Source organism: Cetorhinus maximus, chromosome 10 (genome assembly GCF_964194155.1).
Source record: "Cetorhinus maximus chromosome 10, sCetMax3.hap1.1, whole genome shotgun sequence".
NCBI classification, from domain to species: domain Eukaryota; kingdom Metazoa; phylum Chordata; class Chondrichthyes; order Lamniformes; family Cetorhinidae; genus Cetorhinus; species Cetorhinus maximus.
In genome coordinates, this window is record NC_135888.1 from 27108389 (window position 1) to 27130218 (window position 21830).

The 21830-nt window shown below is 47.2% G+C and overlaps 1 protein-coding gene across 2 annotated transcripts in view; it reads right to left on the bottom strand.

Moving 5' to 3' along the window:
* dipk1b (divergent protein kinase domain 1B) overlaps window positions 1–21830 on the bottom strand; it is a 154227-nt gene that overhangs the window by 13822 nt on the left and 118575 nt on the right. For both annotated transcript variants that reach the window (XM_078550266.1, XM_078550265.1), the window contains 2 exons: window positions 6458–6592; window positions 5108–5215 (listed from right to left, as the gene is read on the bottom strand). In XM_078550266.1, coding sequence (XP_078406392.1) covers window positions 5108–5215; window positions 6458–6592 — 243 coding nt within the window. The remainder of the gene's footprint in view (window positions 1–5107; window positions 5216–6457; window positions 6593–21830) is intronic.

Consider the following 21830-nt stretch of genomic DNA (forward strand, 5'->3'; position numbering starts at 1 on the left):
CACCAGGCATACCTAAAAATCAGGTGTCAACCTGGTGAAGCTACTGCACAGGACTATTTGCGTGCCAAACAGTGAAAGCAGCAAGTGATAGACAGAGGTAAGCGATCCCACAACCAATGGATCAGACCTAAGCTCTGCAGTCCTGCCACATCCTGTTGTGAATGGTGGTGGATAATTAAACAACTTGCTTGAGGCAGCTCCACAAATATCCCCATCCTCATTGATGGGGGAGCTCAGCACAGCAGTGCAAAAGACAAGGCTGAAGCATTTGCAACAATCTTCAGCCAGAACTGCTGAGTGGATGATCCATTTTGGCCTCCTCTTGTGGTCCCCAAATCACAGATGCCAGTCTTCAGCCAATTCAATTCACTTCTCATGATATCAAGAAACGGCTGAAGGCACTGGATAGTGTAAAAGGTTATGAGCCCTGACAATATTCGGGCAATAGTACTGAAGACTTATGCTCCAGAACTAGCTGCGCCCTTAGCCAAGCTGTTCCAGTACAGCTACAACACTGGCATCTACCTGGCAATGTGGAAAATTGCCCAGGTATGTCCTGTACACAAAAGGCAGGACAATTCCAACCCAGCCAATTACCGCGCCATCAGTCTACTCTCCATTATCAGTAAAATAATGGAAGGGGTCATCAACAGTGCTCTCAATCGGCACTTGCTTAGCAATAACCTGCTCACTGAAGCCCAGTTTGGGTTCCGCCAGGGCCGCTCAGCTCCTGACCTCATGACAACCTTGATTCAAACATGGACAAAAGAGCTGAACTCCCAAGGTGCGGTGAGAGCGACTGCCCTTGACATCAAGGAAGCATTTGTCTGAGTGTGGCATCAAGGAGCCCTAGCAAAACTGGATCCAATGGGAAAGAGGGGAAAAAATGCTCTGCTGTTTGGAGTCATACCTAGCACAAAGGAAGATGGTTGTGGTTGTTGGAGGTTAATCATCCCAGTCCCAGGACATCATTGCAGGAGTTCCTCAGGTTAGTGTCCTGGGACCAGACATCTTCAGCTGCTTCATGAATGACCTTCCCTCCATTATAAGGTCAGAAGTGGGGATGTTTGCTGATGATTGCACAATGTTCATCACCATTCGCGACTCCTCTGATACTGAAGCAGTCCATGTCCAAATGCAGCAAGACCTGGACAATATCCAGGCTTGGCCTGACAAGTGACAAGTTACATTTAAACGCACAAATGTCAGGCAATGACCATCTCCAATAAGAGACAATCTAACCATCGCCCCTTGATGTTCAAAGGCATTACCATCACTGAATCCCGCACTATCAACATCCTAGGGTTACCATTGACCAGAAACTGAACTGGACCAGCCATAAAAATACTGGCTTGGAAACTGGGGGCAGGATTTTTGGATTGGTGGGCGGGCCCGGGAGTGGTCGGGAAATGGTCTGCCGACTGCAATCGGCCCCTGACAGCGATTTGATGCTGGATGGCTAATTAATGGCCAGACAGCGTGAAACGCTCAGCGCTGCTGGGTTGGGCGTGGGCGGAGTACAAGCGCAAAAGTCTGAGCATGTGCGGGGGAGCGCACACTGAAAGCTCCCCCTCAGGGAGCTGAACAATTTTAAAATCAAAAATAAAGATTTTTAAAATCGGAAAAAAATCTCCCGACATGGGACTAACTCACAATAAAATGAACAGAATAAAAATTCTGCCCAATGTCTGCGCACTATTTTACACCCGATTGGGGCGGGCGCGCGCCCGTTCGCCTGCAGGACGTAAAATCCTGCCTGGGAATGCTGCAGTGAGTAACTCGCCTTTGGACTTCCCAAAGCCTGTCCACCATCTACAAGACACAAGTCAGGAGTGTGATGGAATATAAGGAAAAACGTTTTTACCCAGAGGTTGGTGACGGTCTGGAATGCGCTGCTTGGGAGGGTGGTGGAGGCGGGTTGCCTCACATCCTTTGAAAGATACCTGGATGAGCACTTGGCACGTCATAACATGCAAGGCTATGGGCCAAGTGCTGGTAAATGGGATTAGGTAGGTAGGTCAGGTGTTTCTCATGTGTTGGTGCAGACTCGATGGGCCGAAGGGCCTCTTCTGCACTGTGATTCTGTGATTCCAGTTATCTGGATGAGTGCAGCTCCCACAGCATTCAAGAAGCTTGACACTGTCCAGGACAAAGCAGCACGCTTGATTGGCACCACATCCACAAACATTCACTCCCTCCATCACCGACACACAGCAGTAGCAGTGTATACCATCTACAAGATGCACTGGAGGAATTCACCAAGGCTCCTTAGATAGCACCTTCCAAACCCACTACCATCTAGAAGGACAAGGGCAGCAGATAGATGGGAACAGCAGCACCTGGAAGTTCCCCTCCAAGCCACGCACCATCCTGACTTGGAAATATTGCTGTGAGCCCAAGAAAAGAGGAAGAGACAAACCTACTTTTTAAAAAGCGAAGGATGGGCCTCAGCGGTTTCTGCGCAAGTGCCAGCCCTCAAATGGCTGCACATGCACAGTTCATTCTATTTTTACGATCTTTGGGTTCAGCGCATGCAGCGGCTGGAGAATGGCTGCACATGTGCAGTTGGTTGGGATGCTCTTTGTAAAGCTGGTAAACAGACCTGCGCACTTGCACAGTTTGTTGTTTATCATTTTTTTTTTATTTAAAGGGAGCCCTGCACTTGCGCAGAAGAAGAAACAAAAGCATAAGTGAGAGTAAGAAAGAAGATCAGGTGACCCAGAAGAGAAGCACCATTCTCCAGAGAGGCACAGAGGAGACAGGACAGGAAGTGCAGAGAGCAGATTTCCCAGAAGAACAGAAAAGTCCCAAAACCAGGCAGTCTGAACAGGAAAAGGTCCCTAGACGATAATTAAATCAAGGAACAGGGACAGGGAATCTGGAACACATCCTGTTCAGTGATGTTAAAGTAAGGAGCAGAGGAAAAGGCTCCGAATTAAAGTGAGAAGCTGTGGGGAACAGAATCAAAGCAAAGTGAGCTTGCGAGAAGCCAGAAGATCTGAAAAGACAGCCAAAGGTTGCTGACTCCTTACTGTGGGCATGTGAAGCAGTGGTATTCTGTTGACACGGCTGAGTGTCTGAGAGAGAGTGCGTGGAAGGCAAAGCTTGAATGCAGGTGGCGATCCAGGGGAGAGGAACATCAGAAGGAGAGATCGAAAGCCTGGAGGTGGACCCTTGCTGAAGGTGTCCAAGAGAAACTCATTTGGGAGAAGATTCCAAAGCAGGTTCTTTGAGAGTGGAGATTGGAAACCCCCGTGTGAAAGATGGAGTTCAGTGAGACTGATTGGCTCACAGTGTGACAAGCGTCTGGTGGTTGATATGAGATCCACAGCATCTATTAGGGGTGGTATCTGACACTTAGTTCCAGAGTGTGGTATGTCTGACCACAGGTTGCCTATTGGTTTACATGAACTATGCACTTACTGTGAACATTAGGGTATAAGACAGCATTTGTAACTTGTGTTATCCTTACGGATCTGTATATATCTGTAAAGGTATAGTTGTGGGCGAAGGAGTATTGTAATATAGTTCATCTTTTCTTGTTTAATAAATGTTTTATTCTTTTGTTAAAAGTTCATCAGCCGACTCCTGTGACTCCGTTCAGTAGCCGCGCTCCACGTTTCTAAACAAAAATAAAAGTTAGGATCTATCAAGCCGGCTTCCACCCTGGGATCGGACTTGTCCAGTAGTAACATCAGCTGGGATCATAACACTATATTGCTGTTCCCTCACTGTTGCTGGGTCAAAATCCTGGAACTCCCTCCCTAACAGCACTGTGGGTGTACCTACACCACATGGACTGCAGCGGTTCAAGAAGGCAGCTCACCACCACCTTCTCAAGGGCAATTAGGGATGGGCAATAAATGCTGGCCCAGCCAGTGATGTCCACATATTTAAAAGGATTAAAAAAAAAAGGCAATGACCGTCTCCAACAACAGAGAATCCAATCTCCCCTTCACATTCAATGGCATTACCATCACTGAATCCCCCGCTATCAACATTAGCATTGACCAGAAACTGAACTGGGTCAGCCATATAAATACTGTGGCTACAAGAGCAGGTCAGAGGTTGGGAATCCTGTGGAGAGTAACTCACCTCCTGACTCCCCAAAGCCTGTCCACCATCTACAGGGCACAAGTCAGGAGTGTAATGGAATACTCCCCACTTGTCTGGATGAGTGCAGCTCCAACAACACTCATGAAGCTCGACACCATCCAGGACAAAGCAGCCCGCTTGATCGGCCCCTTATCCACCATCTTAAACATTCACTCCCTCCACCACTGATGCACAGTAGCAGCAGTGTGTACCATCTATAAGATGTACTGCAGCACCTCACCAAGGCTCCTTCGTCCACACTTTCGAAACCTGTGATTGGGAACACCACCACCTGGAAGTTCCCCTCCAAGCCACAAACCATTCTGACTTGGAAATATATCGCTGTTCCTTCACTGTCGCTGGGTCAAAATCCTGGAACTCCCTCCCTAACAGCACTGTGGGTGTACCTACACCACATGGACTGCAGTGGTTCAAGAAGGCAGCTCACCACCACCTTCTCAAGGGCAATTAGGGATGGGCAATAAATGCTTGCCCTGCCCTTGACACACAAATTCCATGAACAAATAAAAAAAACTTCTTCCAAAATAGCTATCGGCCTAATATTGCACCAATATTCTCTTGAAATTTATAATTTCCTAGGCTTTCCCAATCTCTCTGGTTCATGTGCGCACCATACTCTTAGATGACATGGAAGTCATTTGACTGTCTGTTCACCTTTTCACATCTACACTTGATGCTATGGCCCAGAAATTCAGGTACCCATTTTCACTCCATGACGTTTTGTCAGGAGGTCAGCCTTACAGCTCTAATCTGAATCATACAAAGCACAAGTTCCGAGCTGGGATGAAGAATTGCTTAAATTCATCTTTTATGCTCCACAAGTTTAAGCTGGATTGGGAGTTAGTTTGTCAAATGTTGCTTCTAACCTGTGTGCTGCCCAAATTATTTTGTCTGGACTTAAACATCTGCCTCATTGTTCCTGGACCCCAACAACTGTAAACTACAATGCAGGAACTAGCATTCATCTTGGTTTCACCAACAAATTGAGTACCTGATGGACTGGGTTTGATGACAGACATTGTTGGAACAGCAGTGTGTTTTCCTCACACAGGTCCTTGCAGGCAGAGCCAGAAATAATTCCTTTCTTATAGCGATCACACTGAAAAAAAATTAAACTCTGTAGGTTATAATATGTTAAATAATTGTTGCCTAGGTCAACAAAAGGTATATTCAAGATTCTTGACATATTATACATAGGGGATGAGTCTTTCCTTCCACAATTTAAACTTAACAATACAAGAGCTTGGGGATTAAAACCCTTTCTGTTTCCTCTTGAAAGTTGATATAATTCCTCCTGCCATGTTCTCCTGTAGTTTATCTGAGAAAATTCACCAGTAGAATCAGTCCTATTTCTGAAATTAGAGGGCTGAGATGGAAATTCAGGTCTGCAGTGTGTTAGGTGAAATAAAAGGATTCAGGGATGCCTTTTCTCATGACTCACTTTTATATGTGATGTAAAATTAGTTATTCTGCAGTCCTGAAGCAGATTGTGACACAGATACATCATATTCTACAAAAAAGGATCAATACTGGAAATCAAGCAAAATGAGGAATTCTGTCAATATTTTTTAAAACACTTTTGCTTATTATGCTTAATGAATTTTTAAAAATTAAATGATCAGTTTAATGATACAACAATGGCCACTGAGCTAATTCCTGGGTCTCATTGGTGTCAGAAGTTGTCCTAATTGGAAAAGGCTAAATGTCAAACCTCTTAGGCCAGAGTTTTTCGCTGAGCAGGCGGGCGCGCACCGGACCTGCTCGAGCGTAAAATGACAGGCAAGCGTCTCGACGTCATCGGGCACCCGCGCGATATTTCGATTGGCGGGCATATGCGAGAGTTGGCAGCACGCCCACCGACAATTAAAAGGCCCATTAAGGCCATTAACAATCCAGTTGATTTAAATTTTTCGCTGCCCATCCAACCTAATGGTTGACGGGTAGGCAATAAGGCCAGGGGGCCTTTGCGTTTTTTTGCGAAACCTCATCCAAAGGGATGGGGTTTCGAGCCGTCATTAAGAAATTAAAAAAAAAATTCATCCTATTTTCGAACATGTCCCTGCTCATGTGGCGGAGTCACAGGAGGGGACATGTTTGTTAACATTTTAAAAGCCTTTATTTTTTATTTTCAAATCTGTTCATCTCCCCGAGGCGCAGCTTTTCCAGCGTGCACCCGCATGCATGCGTGAAGTTCGCACTCGCCCTCCTTTCCCCCGCCCTCCCCCACCCCCAACACAGACAGTAGCAGCACGGGTTTCACGCTGGGGGGGCCTGAATCGGCTTCCTGACCGCCCCCGTCAGGCCCGCCCGACGAGGGAAAAATTCAGCCCTTAGTACTTACAATTATCATCTGACAGATGTGACCTCGGCACAATTCTGAGTAGGACGAGTAGTGCATGTAAAGCACCCAGCTGCCCACCAGGATTCCTAACCACATCAAGAACAGGTACTTCACTTTAACACCAGGGAGACGCTTCTACCAAAAACACACAAACCGTTTTAGTTGCAAATATGATGTATAAAAGCTCATAACACACCAAAGTTTACAAAATTATGAGTGGCATGGACAGAGCAGATAGTCAGAAGCTTTTTCCCAGGGTGGAAGAGTCAATTACTAGGGGACATAGATTTAAGGTGAGAGGAGAAAACTTTAGGGGAGATCTGCGGGGCAAGTTTTTTACGCAGAGGGTAGTGAGTGTCTGGAATTCGCTGCCAGAGGAGGTGGTGGAAGCAGGTACGATAGTGGTGTTTAAGAGGCAGCTTGACAAATACATGAATAGGATGGGAATAGAGGGGTACGGACCCCGGAAGTGCAAAACGTTTTAGTTTGACAGGCAATGTGATCGGCGCAGGCTTGGAGGGCCAAAGGGCCTGTTCCTGTGCTGTACTTTTCTTTGTTCTTTAACACAGATGGTGTTTCCACTACTGAAGCCTGGATTTATCCTAGAGAAATTAACTGAATATGTCGAGTCACCAACTAGGAGACACTGGACAATGTCAATGATGCCAACTTCAAGATGGCAATGGTTAAACAAGGGAGAGAGGATGGTGGAGGGTTCAGAGGAGAACTGGGGGAGAAGTCTTATCCCAATGCATGAGATTTACATCTATCTAGTGGGGTTGGGGGAGGGGGTAGCTTTTGACTGAAACCTTGATCAGAATTCGAAGATCTTACAGGTCATTTAAAAAAGAACAGATCAGGAAAAGGCAAAACCCAGTCAGAGCCCAGAAGATCAAGCTGAAAGAGCTGTAAAATCCTAACAGTACTGTGGGTGTACCTACAGCATATGGACTGCAGCAATTCAAGAGGGAAGTTCACTATCATCTTCTCAAGGGCAATTAGGGATGGGCAATAAATGTTGACCAAGGCAGCGACACCCACATCCCATGGATGAATGAATTTTGAAAATCTTATAAGGCAGGAGTGAGTCTGTGGAGACAAGAGGAGGTAAAGTGAGAGCAGCCAGATGGGCTGGGATCACAGCCTGATGACCTTTTGCCCAATGTTGAACTGGGACCTGGGTCCATCCACTCCGTGTTAGCATGTGGCGATGTCATGTTATTGGGTGCAAAATCCAAAAGTTAATTTCCTCTTTGGTTACTGTCCCCATCACAGTGCCCTGTTGGTTACTGTCCCCATCACAGTGCCCTGTTGGTTACTGTACCTATCACAGTGCCCTGTTGGTTACTGTCCACATCACAGTGCCCTGTTGGTTACTGTCCACATCACAGTGCCCTGTTGGTTATTGTCCACATCACAGTGCCCTGTTGGTTATTGTCCTTACCACAGTGCCCTGTTGGTTACTGTCCCCATCACAGTGCCCTGTTGGTTATTATTCCCATCACAGTGCCCTGCTGGTTACTGTCCACATCACAGTGCCCTGTTGGTTATTGTCCTTACCACAGTGCCCTGTTGGTTACTGTCCACAACACAGTGCCCTGTTGGTTACTGTCCCCATCACAGTGCCCTATTGGTTACTGTCCTTACCACAGTACACTGTTGGTTACTGTCCCCACCACAGTGCCCTGTTGGTTACTGTCGTTAACAAAGTGCCATGTTGCTTACTGTCCCCATCACAGTGCCCTGTTGGTTACTGTCCCCATCACAGTGCCCTGTTGGTTACTGTCCCCATCACAGTGCCCAGTTGGTTAATGTCCCTATCACAGTGCCCTGTTGGTTACTGTCCCCAACACAGTGCCCTGTTGGTTACTGTTCCTATCACACTGCCCTGTTGGTTACTGTTCCTTTAACAGTGTCCTGTTGGTTACTGTAACTATCACAGTGCCCTGTTGGTTACTGTTCCTATCACAGTGCCCTGTTGGTTACTGTCCTCATCACAGTGCCCAGTAGGTTACTGTTCCTATCACAGTGCCCTGTTGGTTACTGTTCCTATCACACTGCCCTGTTGGTTACTGTTCCTTTAACAGTGCCCTATTGGTTACTGTTCCTATCACAGTGCCCTGTTGGTTACTGTTCCTATCACAGTGCCCGGTTGGTTACTGTCCCCATCACATTGCCCTGTTGGTTACTGTTCCTATCACAGTGCCCTGATGGTTACTGTTCCTATCACATTGCCCTGTTGGTTACTGTTCCTATCACAGTGCCCTGTTGGTTACTGTTCCTATCACAGTGCCCTGTTGGTTACTGTTTCTATCACAGTACCCTGTTGGTTACTGTTCCTATCACAGTGCCCAGTTGGTTACTGTTCCTTTTACAGTGCCCTGTTGGTTACTGTTCCTATCACAGTGCCCTGCTGGTTACTGTTCCTATCACATTGCCCTGTTGGTTACTGTCCCTATCACAGTGCGCTGTTGGTTACTGTTCCTATCACATTGCCCTGTTGGTTACTGTCCCTATCACAGTGCTCTGTTGGTTACTGTTCCTATCACAGTGCCCTGTTGGTTACTGTTCCTATCACAGTGCTCTGTTGGTTACTGTTCCTATCACAGCGCCCTGTTGGTTACTGTTCCTATCACACTGCCCTGTTGGTTACTGTTCGTATCACACTGCCCTGTTGGTTACTGTTCCTATCACAGTGCCCTGTTGGTTACTGTTCCTATCACAGTGCCCTGTTGGTTACTGTCCCTATCACAGTGCCCTGTTGGTTACTGTTCCTATCACAGTGCCCTGTTGGTTACTGTTCCAATCACATTGCCCTGTTGTTTACTGTTCCTATCACATTGCCCTGTTGGTTACTGTAACTATGACATTGCCCTGTTGGTTAGAGTAACTATCACAGTGCCCTGTTGGTTACTGTAACTATCACAGTGCCCTGTTGGTTACTGTTCCTATCACATTGCCCTGTTGGTTACTGTTCCTATCACATTGCCCTGCTGGTTACTGTAACTATCACACTGCCCTGTTGGTTACTGTAACTATCACACTGCCCTGTTGGTTACTGTCCCCATCACAGTGCCCTGTTGGTTACTGTTCCTATCACAGTGCCCTGTTGGTTACTGTCCCTATCACAGTGCCCTTTGGTTACTGTTCCTATCACACTGCCCTTTGGTTACTGTTCCTATCACGGTGCCCTGTTGGTTACTGTTCCTATCACATGTCCCTGTTGGTTACTGTTCCTATCACATTACCCTGTTGGTTACTGTTCCTATCACACTGCCCTGTTGGTTACTGTTCCTATCACAGTGCCTTGTTGGTTACTGTTCCTATCACAATACCCGGTTGGTTACTGTTCCTATCACAGTACCCTGTTGGTTACTGTCCCTATCACAGTGCCCTGTTGGTAACTGTAACTATCACAGTGCCCGGTTGGTTACTGTCTCTGTCACAGTGCCCTGTTGGTTACTGTTGCTATCACATTGCCCTGTTGGTTACTGTCCCTATCACACTGCGCTGTTGGTAACTGTTCCTATCACAGTGCCCTTTGGTTACTGTAACTAGCACAGTGCCCTGTTGGTTACTGTCCCCGTCGCAGTGCCCTGTTGGTTACTGATTCTATCACAGTGCCCTATTCGTTACTGTTCCTATCACAGTGCCCTGTAGGTTACTGTTCCGATCACAGTGCCCTGTTGGTTACTGTTCCTATCACACTGCCCTGTTGGTTACTGTACTATCACAGTGCCCTGTTGGTTACTGATCCTATCACAGTGCCCTGTTGGTTACTGTCCTCATCACATTGCCATTTGGTTACTGTCCCTCTCACAGTGCCCTGATGGTTACTGTTCCTATCACATTGCCCTGTTGGTTACTGTTCCTTTCACATTGCCCTGTTGGTTACTGTTCCTATCACAGTGCCCTGTTGGTTACTGTCCCTATCACAATGCCCTGTTGGTTACTGTTCCTATCACATTGTCCTGTTGGTTACTGTCTCTATCACAGTGCCCTGTTGGTTACTGTTCCTATCACAGTGCCCTGTTGGTTACTGTTCCTATCACAGTGCCCTGTTGGTTACTGTTCCTATCACAGTACTCTGTTGGTTACTGTTCCTATCACAGTGCCCTGTTGGTTACTGTTGCTATCACAGTGCCCTGTTGGTTACTGTAACTATCACAGTGCCCTGTTGGTTACTGTAACTATCACAGTGCCCTGTTGGTTACTGTAAATATTACAGTACCCTGTTGGTTACTGACCCTATCACAGTGCCCTTTGGTTACTGTTCCTATCACACTGCCCTTTGGTTACTGTTCCTATCACAGTGCCCTGTTGGTTACTGTCCCTATCACACTGCCCTTTGGATACTGTTCCTATCACAGTACCCTGTTGGTTACTGTTCCTATCACATTGCCCTGTTGGTTACTGTCCCTATCACAGTGCCCTGTTGGTTACTGTTCCTATCACATTGCCCTGTTGGTTACTGTCCCTAACACAGTGCTCTGTTGGTTACTGTTCCTATCACAGTGCCCTGTTGGTTACTGTTCCTATCACAGTACCCGGTGGGTTACTGTTCCTATCACAGTGCCCTGTTGGTTACTGTCCCTATCACAGTGCCCTGTTGGTTACTGTTCCTATCACAGTGCCCTGTTGGTTACTGTCCCTGTCACAGTACCCTGTTGGTTACTGTTCCTATCACATTTCCCTGTTGGTTACTGTCCCTATCACACTGCGCTGTTGGTTACTGTTCCTATCACAGTGCCCTTTGGTTACTGTAACTAGCACAGTGCCCTGTTGGTTACTGTCCCCATCACAGTGCCCTGTTAGTTACTGTTCCTATCACAGTGCCCTGTTGGTTACTGTTCCTGTCACAGTGCCTTGTAGGTTACTGTTCCAATCACAGTGCCCTGTTGGTTACTGTTCCTATCACACTGCCCTGTTGGTTACTGTTCCTATCACAGTGCCCTGTTGGTTACTGTTCCCATCACAGTGCCCTGTTGGTTACTGTCCCCATTACATTGCCTTATGGTTAGTGTTCCTATCACATTGCCCTGTTGGTTACTGTTCCTATCACATTGCCCTGTTGGTCACTGTTCCTATCACAGTGCCCTGTTGGTTACTGTAACTATCACAGTGCCCTTTGGTTACTGTTCCAATCACACTGCCCTTTGGTTACTGTTCCTATCACAGTGCCCTGTTGGTTACTGTCCCTATCACAGTGCCCTGTTGGTTACTGTTCCTATCACAGTGCCCTGTTGGTTACTGTTCCTATCACATTGCCCTGTTGTTTACTGTTCCTATCACATTGCCCTGTTGGTTACTGTAACTATGACATTGCCCTGTTGGTTAGAGTAACTATCACAGTGCCCTGTTGGTTACTGTAACTATCACAGTGCCCTGTTGGTTACTGTTCCTATCACATTGCCCTGTTGGTTACTGTTCCTATCACATTGCCCTGCTGGTTACTGTAACTATCACACTGCCCTGTTGGTTACTGTAACTATCACACTGCCCTGTTGGTTACTGTCCCCATCACAGTGCCCTGTTGGTTACTGTTCCTATCACAGTGCCCTGTTGGTTACTGTCCCTATCACAGTGCCCTTTGGTTACTGTTCCTATCACACTGCCCTTTGGTTACTGTTCCTATCACGGTGCCCTGTTGGTTACTGTTCCTATCACATGTCCCTGTTGGTTACTGTTCCTATCACATTACCCTGTTGGTTACTGTAACTATCACAGTGCCCGGTTGGTTACTGTCTCTGTCACAGTGCCCTGTTGGTTACTGATGCTATCACATTGCCCTGTTGGTTACTGTCCCTATCACACTGCGCTGTTGGTTACTGTTCCTATCACAGTGCCCTTTGGTTACTGTAACTAGCACAGTGCCCTGTTGGTTACTGTCCCCGTCGCAGTGCCCTGTTGGTTACTGTTCCTATCACAGTGCCCTATTCGTTACTGTTCCAATCACAGTGCCCTGTAGGTTACTGTTCCGATCACAGTGCCCTGTTGGTTACTGTTCCTATCACACTGCCCTGTTGGTTACTGTACTATCACAGTGCCCTGTTGGTTACTGTTCCTATCACAGTGCCCTGTTGGTTACGGTCCCCATCACATTGCCTTTTGGTTACTGTTCCTATCACAGTGCCCTGATGGTTACTGTTCCTATCACATTGCCCTGTTGGTTACTGTTCCTTTCACATTGCCCTGTTGGTTACTGTTCCTATCACAGTGCCCTGTTGGTTACTGTCCCTATCACAATGCCCTGTTGGTTACTGTTCCTATCACATTGTCCTGTTGGTTACTGTCTCTATCACAGTGCCCTGTTGGTTACTGTTCCTATCACAGTACTCTGTTGGTTACTGTTCCTAACACAGTGCCCTGTTGGTTACTGTTGCTATCACAGTGCCCTGTTGGTTACTGTAACTATCACAGTGCCCTGTTGGTTACTGTAACTATCACAGTGCCCTGTTGGTTACTGTAACTATTACAGTACCCTGTTGGTTACTGTCCCTATCACAGTGCCCTTTGGTTACTGTTCCTATCACACTGCCCTTTGGTTACTGTTCCTATCACAGTGCCCTGTTGGTTACTGTCCCTATCACACTGCCCTTTGGTTACTGTTCCTATCACAGTACCCTGTTGGTTACTGTTCCTATCACATTGCCCTGTTGGTTACTGTCCCTATCACAGTGCCCTGTTGGTTACTGTTCCTATCACATTGCCCTGTTGGTTACTGTCCCGAACACAGTGCTCTGTTGGTTACTGTTCCTATCACAGTGCCCTGTTGGTTACTGTTCCTATCACACTGCCCTGTTGCTTACTGTTCCTATCACAGTGCCCTGTTGGTTACTGTTCCTATCACAGTACCCGGTTGGTTACTGTTCCTATCACAGTGCCCTGTTGGTTACTGTCCCTATCACAGTGCCCTGTTGGTTACTGTTCCTATCACAGTGCCCTGTTGGTTACTGTCCCTGTCACAGTTTCCTGTTGGTTACTGTTCCTATCACATTTCCCAGTTGGTTACTGTCCCTATCACACTGCGCTGTTGGTTACTGTTCCTATCATAGTGCCCTTTGGTTACTGTAACTAGCACAGTGCCCTGTTGGTTACTGTCCCCATCACAGTGCCCTGTTGGTTACTGTTCCTATCACAGTGCACTGTTGGTTACTGTTTCTATCACAGTGCCTTGTAGGTTACTGTTCCAATCACAGTGCTCTGTTGGTTACTGTCCCTATCACAAAGCCCTGTTGGTTACTGTTCCTATCACAGTGCCCTGTTGGTTACTGTTGCTATCACAGTGCCCAGTTGGTTACTGTTCATATCACAGTGCCCTGTTGGTTACTGTAACTATCACAGTGCCCTTTGGTTACTGTATCTATCACAGTACCCTGTTGGTTACTGTCCCTATCACAGTGCCCTTTGGATACTGTTCCTATCACACTGCCCTTTGGTTACTGTTCCTATCACAGTGCCCTGTTGGTTACTGTCCCTATCACACTGCCCTTTGCTTACTGTTCCTATCACAGTACCCTGTTGGTTACTGTTCCTATCTCAGTGCCCTGTTGGTTAATGTTCCTATCACAGTACCCGGTTGGTTACTGTTCCTATCACAGTGCCCTGTTGGTTACTGTTCCTATCACGTTGCCCTTTTGGTTACTGTCCCTATCACAGTGCCCTGTTGGTTACTGTTCCTATCACATTGCCCTGTTGGTTACTGTCCCTAACACAGTGCTCTGTTGGTTACTGTTCCTATCGCAGTGCCCTGTTGGTTACTGTTCCTATCACAGTGCCCTGCTGGTTACTGCTCCTATCACAGTGCCCTGTTGGTTACTGTCCCCATCACAGTGCCCTGTAGGTTACTGTTCCTATCACAGTGCCCTGTTGGTTACTGTTCCTATCAAACTGCCCTGTTGGTTACTGTTCCTATCACAGTGCCCTGTTGGTTAGTGTTCCTATCACAGTGCCCTGTTGGTTACTGTCCCTATCACAGTGCCCTGTTGGTTACTGTTCCTATCACAGTGCCCTGTTGGTTACTGTTCCTATCACGTTGCCCTGTTGGTTACTGTTCCAATCACATTGCCCTGTTGGTTACTGTAACTATCACATTGCCCTGTTGGTTACTGAAACTATCACAGTGCCCTGTTGGTTACTGTTCCTGTCACATTGCCCTGTTGGTTACTGTTCCTATCACATTGCCCTGTTGGTTACTGTTCCTATCACAGTGCCCTGTTGGTTACTGTTCCTATCACATTGCCCTGATGGTTACTGTTCCTATCATAGTGCCCTGTTGGTTACTGTTCCTATCACAGTGCCCTTTGGTTACTGTTCCTATTACACTGCCCTGTTGGTTACTGTCCCTAACACAGTGCCCTTTGGTTACTGTTCCTATCACACTGCCCTTTGGTTACTGTTCCTATCACAGTGCCCTGTTGGTTACTGTTCCTATCACATTACCCTGTTGGTTACTGTTCCTATCACACTGCCCTGTTGGTTACAGTTCCTATCACAGTGCCCTGATGGTTACTGTTCCTATCACAGTACCCGGTTGGTTACTGTTCCTATCACAGTGCCCTGTTGGTTACTGTCCCTATCACAGTGCCTTGTTGGTTACTGTTCCTATCACAGTGCCCTGTTGGTTACTGTCCCTGTCACAGTACCCTGTTGGTTACTGTTCCTATCACACTGCGCTGTTGGTTACTGTTCCTATCACAGTGCCCTTTGGTTAATGTAACTAGCACAGTGCCCTGTTGGTTACTGTCCCCATCACAGTGCCCTGTTGATTACTGTTCCTATCACAGTGCCCTATTGGTTACTGTTCCTATCACAGTGCCCTGTAGGTTACTGTTCCAATCACAGTGCCCTGTTGGTTACTGTTCCTATCACACTGCCCTGTTGGTTACTGTTCCTATCACAGTGCCCTGTTGGTTACTGTTCCTATCACAGTGCCCTGATGGTTACTGTCCCCATCACATTGCCTTTTGGTTACTGTTCCTATCACAGTGCCCTGATGGTTACTGTTCCTATCACATTGCCCTGTTGGTTACTGTTCCTATCACATTGCCCTGTTGGTTACTGTTCCTATCACAGTGCCCTGTTGGTTACTGTTGCTATCACAGTGCCCTGTTGGTTACTGTTCCTATCACAGTGCCCTGTTGGTTACTGTAACTATCACAGTGCCCTGTTGGTTACTGTAACTATCACAGTACCCTGTTGGTTACTGTCCCTATCACAGTGCCCTTTGGTTACTGTTCCAATCACACTGCCCTTTGGTTACTGTTCCTATCACAGTGCCCTGTTGGTTACTGTCCCTATCACACTGCCCTTTGGTTACTGTTCCTATCACAGTGCCCTGTTGGTTACTGTTCCTATCACAGTGCCCTGTTGGTTACTGATACTATCACAGTACCCGATTGGTTACTGTTCCTATCACAGTGCCCTGTTGGTTACTGTTGCTTTCACATTGCCCTGTTGATTACTGTCCATATCACAGTGCCCTGTTGGTTACTGTTCCTATCACATTGCCCTGTTGGTTACAGTCCATAACACAGTGCTCTGTTGGTTACTGTTCCTATCACAGTGACCTGTTGGTTACTGATCCTATCACAGTGCCCTGTTGGTTACTGTTCCTATCACACTGCCCTGTCGGTTACTGTTCCTATCACAGTGCCCTGTTGGTTACTGTTCCTATCACAGTGCCCTGTTGGTTACTGTTCCTATCACAGTGCCCTGTTGGTTACTGTGCCTATCACAGTGCCCTTTGGTTACTGTTCCTATCACACTGCCCTTTGGTTACTGTTCCTATCACAGTGCCCTGTTGGTTACTGTTCCTATCACATTACCCTGTTGGTTACTGTTCCTATCACACTGCCCTGTTGGTTACTGTTCCGATCACAGTGCCCTGTTGGTTACTGTTCCTATCACAGTACCCGGTTGGTTACTGATCCTATCACAGTGCCCTGTTGGTTACTGTCCCTACCACAGTGCCTTGTTGGTTACTGTTCCTATCACAGTGCCCTGTTGGTTACTGTCCCTGTCACAGTACAATGTTGGTTACTGTTCCTATCACATTGCCCTGTTGGTTACTGTCCCTATCACACTGCGCTGTTGGTTATTGTTCCTATCACAGTGCCCTTTGGTTACTGTAACTAGCACAGTGCCCTGTTGGTTACTGTCCCCATCACAGTGCCCTGTTGGTTACTGTTCCTATCACAGTGCCCTATTGGTTACTGTTCCTATCACAGTGCCCTGTAGGTTACTGTTCCAATCACAGTGCCCTGTTGGTTACTGTTCCTATCACACTGCCCTGTTGGTTACTGTTCCTATCACAGTGCCCTGTTGGTTACTGTTCCTATCACAGTGCCCTGTTGGTTACTGTCCCCATCACATTGCCTTTTGGTTACTGTTCCTATCACAGTGCCCTGATGGTTACTGTTCCGATCACATTGCCCTGTTGGTTACTGTTCCTATCACATTGCCCTGTTGGTTACTGCTCCTATCACAGTGCCCTGTTGGTTACTGTTGCTATCACAGTGCCCTGTTGGTTACTGTTCCTATCACAGTGCCCTGTTGGTTACTGTAACTATCACAGTGCCCTGTTGGTTACTGTAACTATCACAGTACCCTGTTGGTTACTGTCGCTATCACAGTGCCCTTTGGTTACTGTTCCAATCACACTGCCCTTTGATTACTGTTCCTATCACAGTGCCCTGTTGGTTACTGTCCCTATCACACTGCCCTTTGGTTACTGTTCCTATCACAGTGCCCTGTTGGTTACTGTTCCTATCACAGTGCCCTGTTGGTTACTGTTACTATCACAGTACCCGATTGGTTACTGTTCCTATCACAGTGCCCTGTTGGTTACTGTTGCTTTCACATTGCCCTGTTGGTTACTGTCCATATCACAGTGCCCTGTTGGTTACAGTTCCTATCACATTGCCCTGTTGGTTACAGTCCATAACACAGTGCTCTGTTGGTTACTGTTCGTATCACAGTGCCCTGTTGGTTACTGATCCTATCACAGTGCCCTGTTGGTTACTGTTCCTATCACACAGCCCTGTTGGTTACTGTTCCTATCACAGTGCCCTGTTGGTTACTGTTCCTATCACAGTGCCCTGTTGGTTACTGTTCCTATCACAGTGCCCTGTTGGTTACTGTTCCTATCACAGTGCACTGTTGGTTACAGTTCCTATCACAGTGCCCTGTTGGTTACTGTCCCTATCACAATGCCCTGTTGGTTACTGTTCCTATCACAGTGCCCTGTTGGTTACTGTTGCTATCACAGTGCCCAGTTGGTTACTGTTCCTATCACAGTGCCCTGTTGGTTACTGTAACTATCACAGTGCCCTGTTGGTTACTGTAACTATCACAGTACCCTGTTGGTTACTGTCCCTATCACAGTGCCCTTTGGATACTGTTCCTATCACACTGCCCTTTGGTTAATGTTCCTGTCACAGTGCCCTGTTGGTTACTGTCCCTATCATACTGCCCATTGGTTACTGTTCCTATCACACTGCCCTGTTGGTTACTGTTCCTATCACAGTATCTGGTTGGTTACTGTCCCTAACACAGTGCTCTGTTGGTTACTGTTCCTATCACAGTGCCCTGTTGGTTACTGTTCCTATCACAGTGCCCTGTTGGTTACTGTTCCTATCACAGTGCCCTGTTGGTTACTGTTCCTATCACAGTACCCTGTTGGTTACTGTTCCTATCACAGTGCCCAGTTGGTTACTGTTCCTATCACAGTGCCCCGTTGGTTACTGTTCCTATCACAGTGCCCCGTTGGTTACTGTTCCTATCACATTGCCCCGATGGTTACTGTCCCTATCACAGTGCCCGGTTGGTTACTGTCCCTATCACAGTGCTCTGTTCGTTACTGTTCCTATCACAGTGCCCTGTTGGTTACTGTTCCTATCACAGTGCCCTGTTGATTACTGTTCCTATCACAGTGCCCGGTTGGTTACTGTTCCTGTCACAGTACCCTGTTGGTTACTGTTCCTATCACAGTGCCCTGTTGGTTACTGTAACTATCACAGTGCCCTGTTGGTTACTGTTCCAATCACAGTGCCCTGTTGGTTACTGTCCCTATCACAGTGCCCTGTTGGTTACTGTTCCTATCACAGTGCCCTGTAGGTTACTGTAACTATCACAGTGCCCTGTTGGTTACTGTAACTATCACAGTGCCCTGTTGGTTACTGTTCCTATCACATTGCCCTGATGGTTACTGTAACTATCACAGTGCCCTGTTGGTTACTGTAACTATCACACTGCCCTGTTGGTTACTGTCCCCATCACTGTGCCCTGTTGGTTACTGTTCCTATCACAGTGCCCTGTTGGTTACTGTCCCCATCACAGTGCCCTGTAGGTTACTGTTCCTATCACAGTGCCCTGTTGGTTACTGTTCCTATCACATTGCCCTGTTGGGTACTGTTCCTATCACAGTGCCCTGATGGTTACTGTTTCTATCACATTGCCCTGTTGGTTACTGTTCCTATCACATTGCCCTGTTGGTTACTGTTCCTATCACAGTGCCCTGTTGGTTACTGTCCCTATCACAATGCCCTGTTGGTTACTGTTCCAATCACATTGCCCTGTTGGTTACTGTCCCTATCACAGTGCCCTGTTGGTTACTATTCCTATCACAGTGACCTGTTGGTCACTGTTCCTATCACAGTGCCCTGTTGGTTACTGTTCCTATCACAGTACCCTGTTGGTTACTGTTCCTATCACAGTGCCCGGTTGGTTACTGTTGCTATCACAGTGCCCTTTTGGTTACTGTTCCTATCACAGTGCCCTGTTGGTTACTGTAACTATCACAGTGCCCTGTTGGTTACTGTAACTATCACAGTACCCTGTTGGTTACTGTCCCTATCACAGTGCCCTGTTGGTTACTGTAACTATCACAGTACCCTGTTGGTTACTGTCCCCATCACATTGCCCTGTTGGTGACTGTTCCTATCACAGTGCCCCGATGGTTACTGTTCCTATCACATTGCCCTGTTGGTTACTGTTCCTATCACATTGCCCTGTTGCTTACTGTTCCTATCACAGTGCCCTGTTGGTTACTGTTCCTATCACAATGCCCTTTGGTTATGTTCCTATTACACTGCCCTGTTGGTTACTGTCCCTATCACAGTGCCCTTTGATTACTGTTCCTATCATACTGCCCTTTGGTTACTGTTCCTATCACAGTGCCCTGTTGGTTAATGTTCCTATCACAGTGCCCTGTTGGTTACTGTTCCTATCACAGTGCCCTGTTGGTTACTGTTCCTATCACAGTGCCCTGTTGGTTACTGTTCCTATCACATACCCGGTTGGTTACTGTTCCTCTCACAGTGCCCTGTTGGTTACTGTCCCCATCACATTGCCCTGTTGGTTACTGTTCCTATCACAGTGCCCTGTTGGTTACTGTTCCTATCACACTGCCCTGTTGGTTACTGTTCCTATCACAATGCCCTGTTGGTTACTGTACCTATCACAGTGCCCTGTTGGTTACTGTCCCCATCACATTGCCCTGTTGGTGACTGTTCCTATCACAGTGCCCTGATGGTTACTGTTCCCATCACATTGCCCTGTTGGTTACTGTTCCTATCACATTGCCCTGTTGGTTACTGTCCCTATCACAGTGCCCTGTTGGTTACTGTTCCTATCACAGTACCCGGTTGGTTACTGTTCCTATCACAGTGCCCTGTTGGTTACTGTCCCTATCACAGTGCCCTGTTGGTTACTGTTCCTATCACATTGCCCTGTTGGTTACTGTCCCTGTCACAGTGCCCTGTTGGTTACTGTTCCTATCACATTGCCCTGTTGGTTACTGTTCCTATCACATTGCCCTGTTGGTTACTGCTCCTATCACAGTGCCCTGTTGGTTACTGTTGCTATCACAGTGCCCTGTTGGTTACTGTTCCTATCACAGTGCCCTGTTGGTTACTGTAACTATCACAGTGCCCTGTTGGTTACTGTAACTATCACAGTACCCTGTTGGTTACTGTCCCTATCACAGTGCCCTTTGGTTACTGTTCCAATCACACTGCCCTTTGGTTACTGTTCCTATCACAGTGCCCTGTTGGTTACTGTTCCTATCACACTGCCCTTTGGTTACTGTTCCTATCACAGTGCCCTGTTGGTTACTGTTCCTATCACAGTGCCCTGTTGGTTACTGTTACTATCACAGTACCCGATTGGTTACTGTTCCTATCACAGTGCCCTGTTGGTTACTGTTGCTTTCACATTGCCCTGGTGGTTACTGTCCATATCACAGTGCCCTGTTGGTTACAGTTCCTATCACATTGCCCTGTTGGTTACAGTCCATAACACAGTGCTCTGTTGGTTACTGTTCGTATCACAGTGCCCTGTTGGTTACTGATCCTATCACAGTGCCCTGTTGGTTACTGTTCCTATCACACAGCCCTGTTGGTTACTGTTCCTATCACAGTGCCCTGTTGGTTACTGTTCCTATCACAGTGCCCTGTTGGTTACTGTTCCTATCACAGTGCCCTGTTGGTTACTGTTCCTATCACAGTGCACTGTTGGTTACAGTTCCTATCACAGTGCCCTGTTGGTTACTGTCCCTATCACAATGCCCTGTTGGTTACTGTTCCTATCACAGTGCCCTGTTGGTTACTGTTCCTATCACAGTGCCCTGTTGGTTACTGTTCCTATCACAGTGCCCTGTTGGTTACTGTAACTATCACAGTGCCCTGTTGGTTACTGTAACTATCACAGTACCCTGTTGGTTACTGTCCCTATCACAGTGCCCTTTGGATACTGTTCCTATCACACTGCCCTTTGGTTAATGTTCCTGTCACAGTGCCCTGTTGGTTACTGTCCCTATCATACTGCCCATTGGTTACTGTTCCTATCACACTGCCCTGTTGGTTACTGTTCCTATCACAGTATCTGGTTGGTTACTGTCCCTAACACAGTGCTCTGTTGGTTACTGTTCCTATCACAGTGCCCTGTTGGTTACTGTTCCTATCACAGTGCCCTGTTGGTTACTGTTCCTATCACAGTGCCCTGTTGGTTACTGTTCCTATCACAGTACCCTGTTGGTTACTGTTCCTATCACAGTGCCCAGTTGGTTACTGTTCCTATCACAGTGCCCCGTTGGTTACTGTTCCTATCACAGTGCCCCGTTGGTTACTGTTCCTATCACATTGCCCCGATGGTTACTGTCCCTATCACAGTGCCCGGTTGGTTACTGTCCCTATCACAGTGCTCTGTTCGTTACTGTTCCTATCACAGTGCCCTGTTGGTTACTGTTCCTATCACAGTGCCCTGTTGATTACTGTTCCTATCACAGTGCCCGGTTGGTTACTGTTCCTGTCACAGTACCCTGTTGGTTACTGTTCCTATCACAGTGCCCTGTTGGTTACTGTAACTATCACAG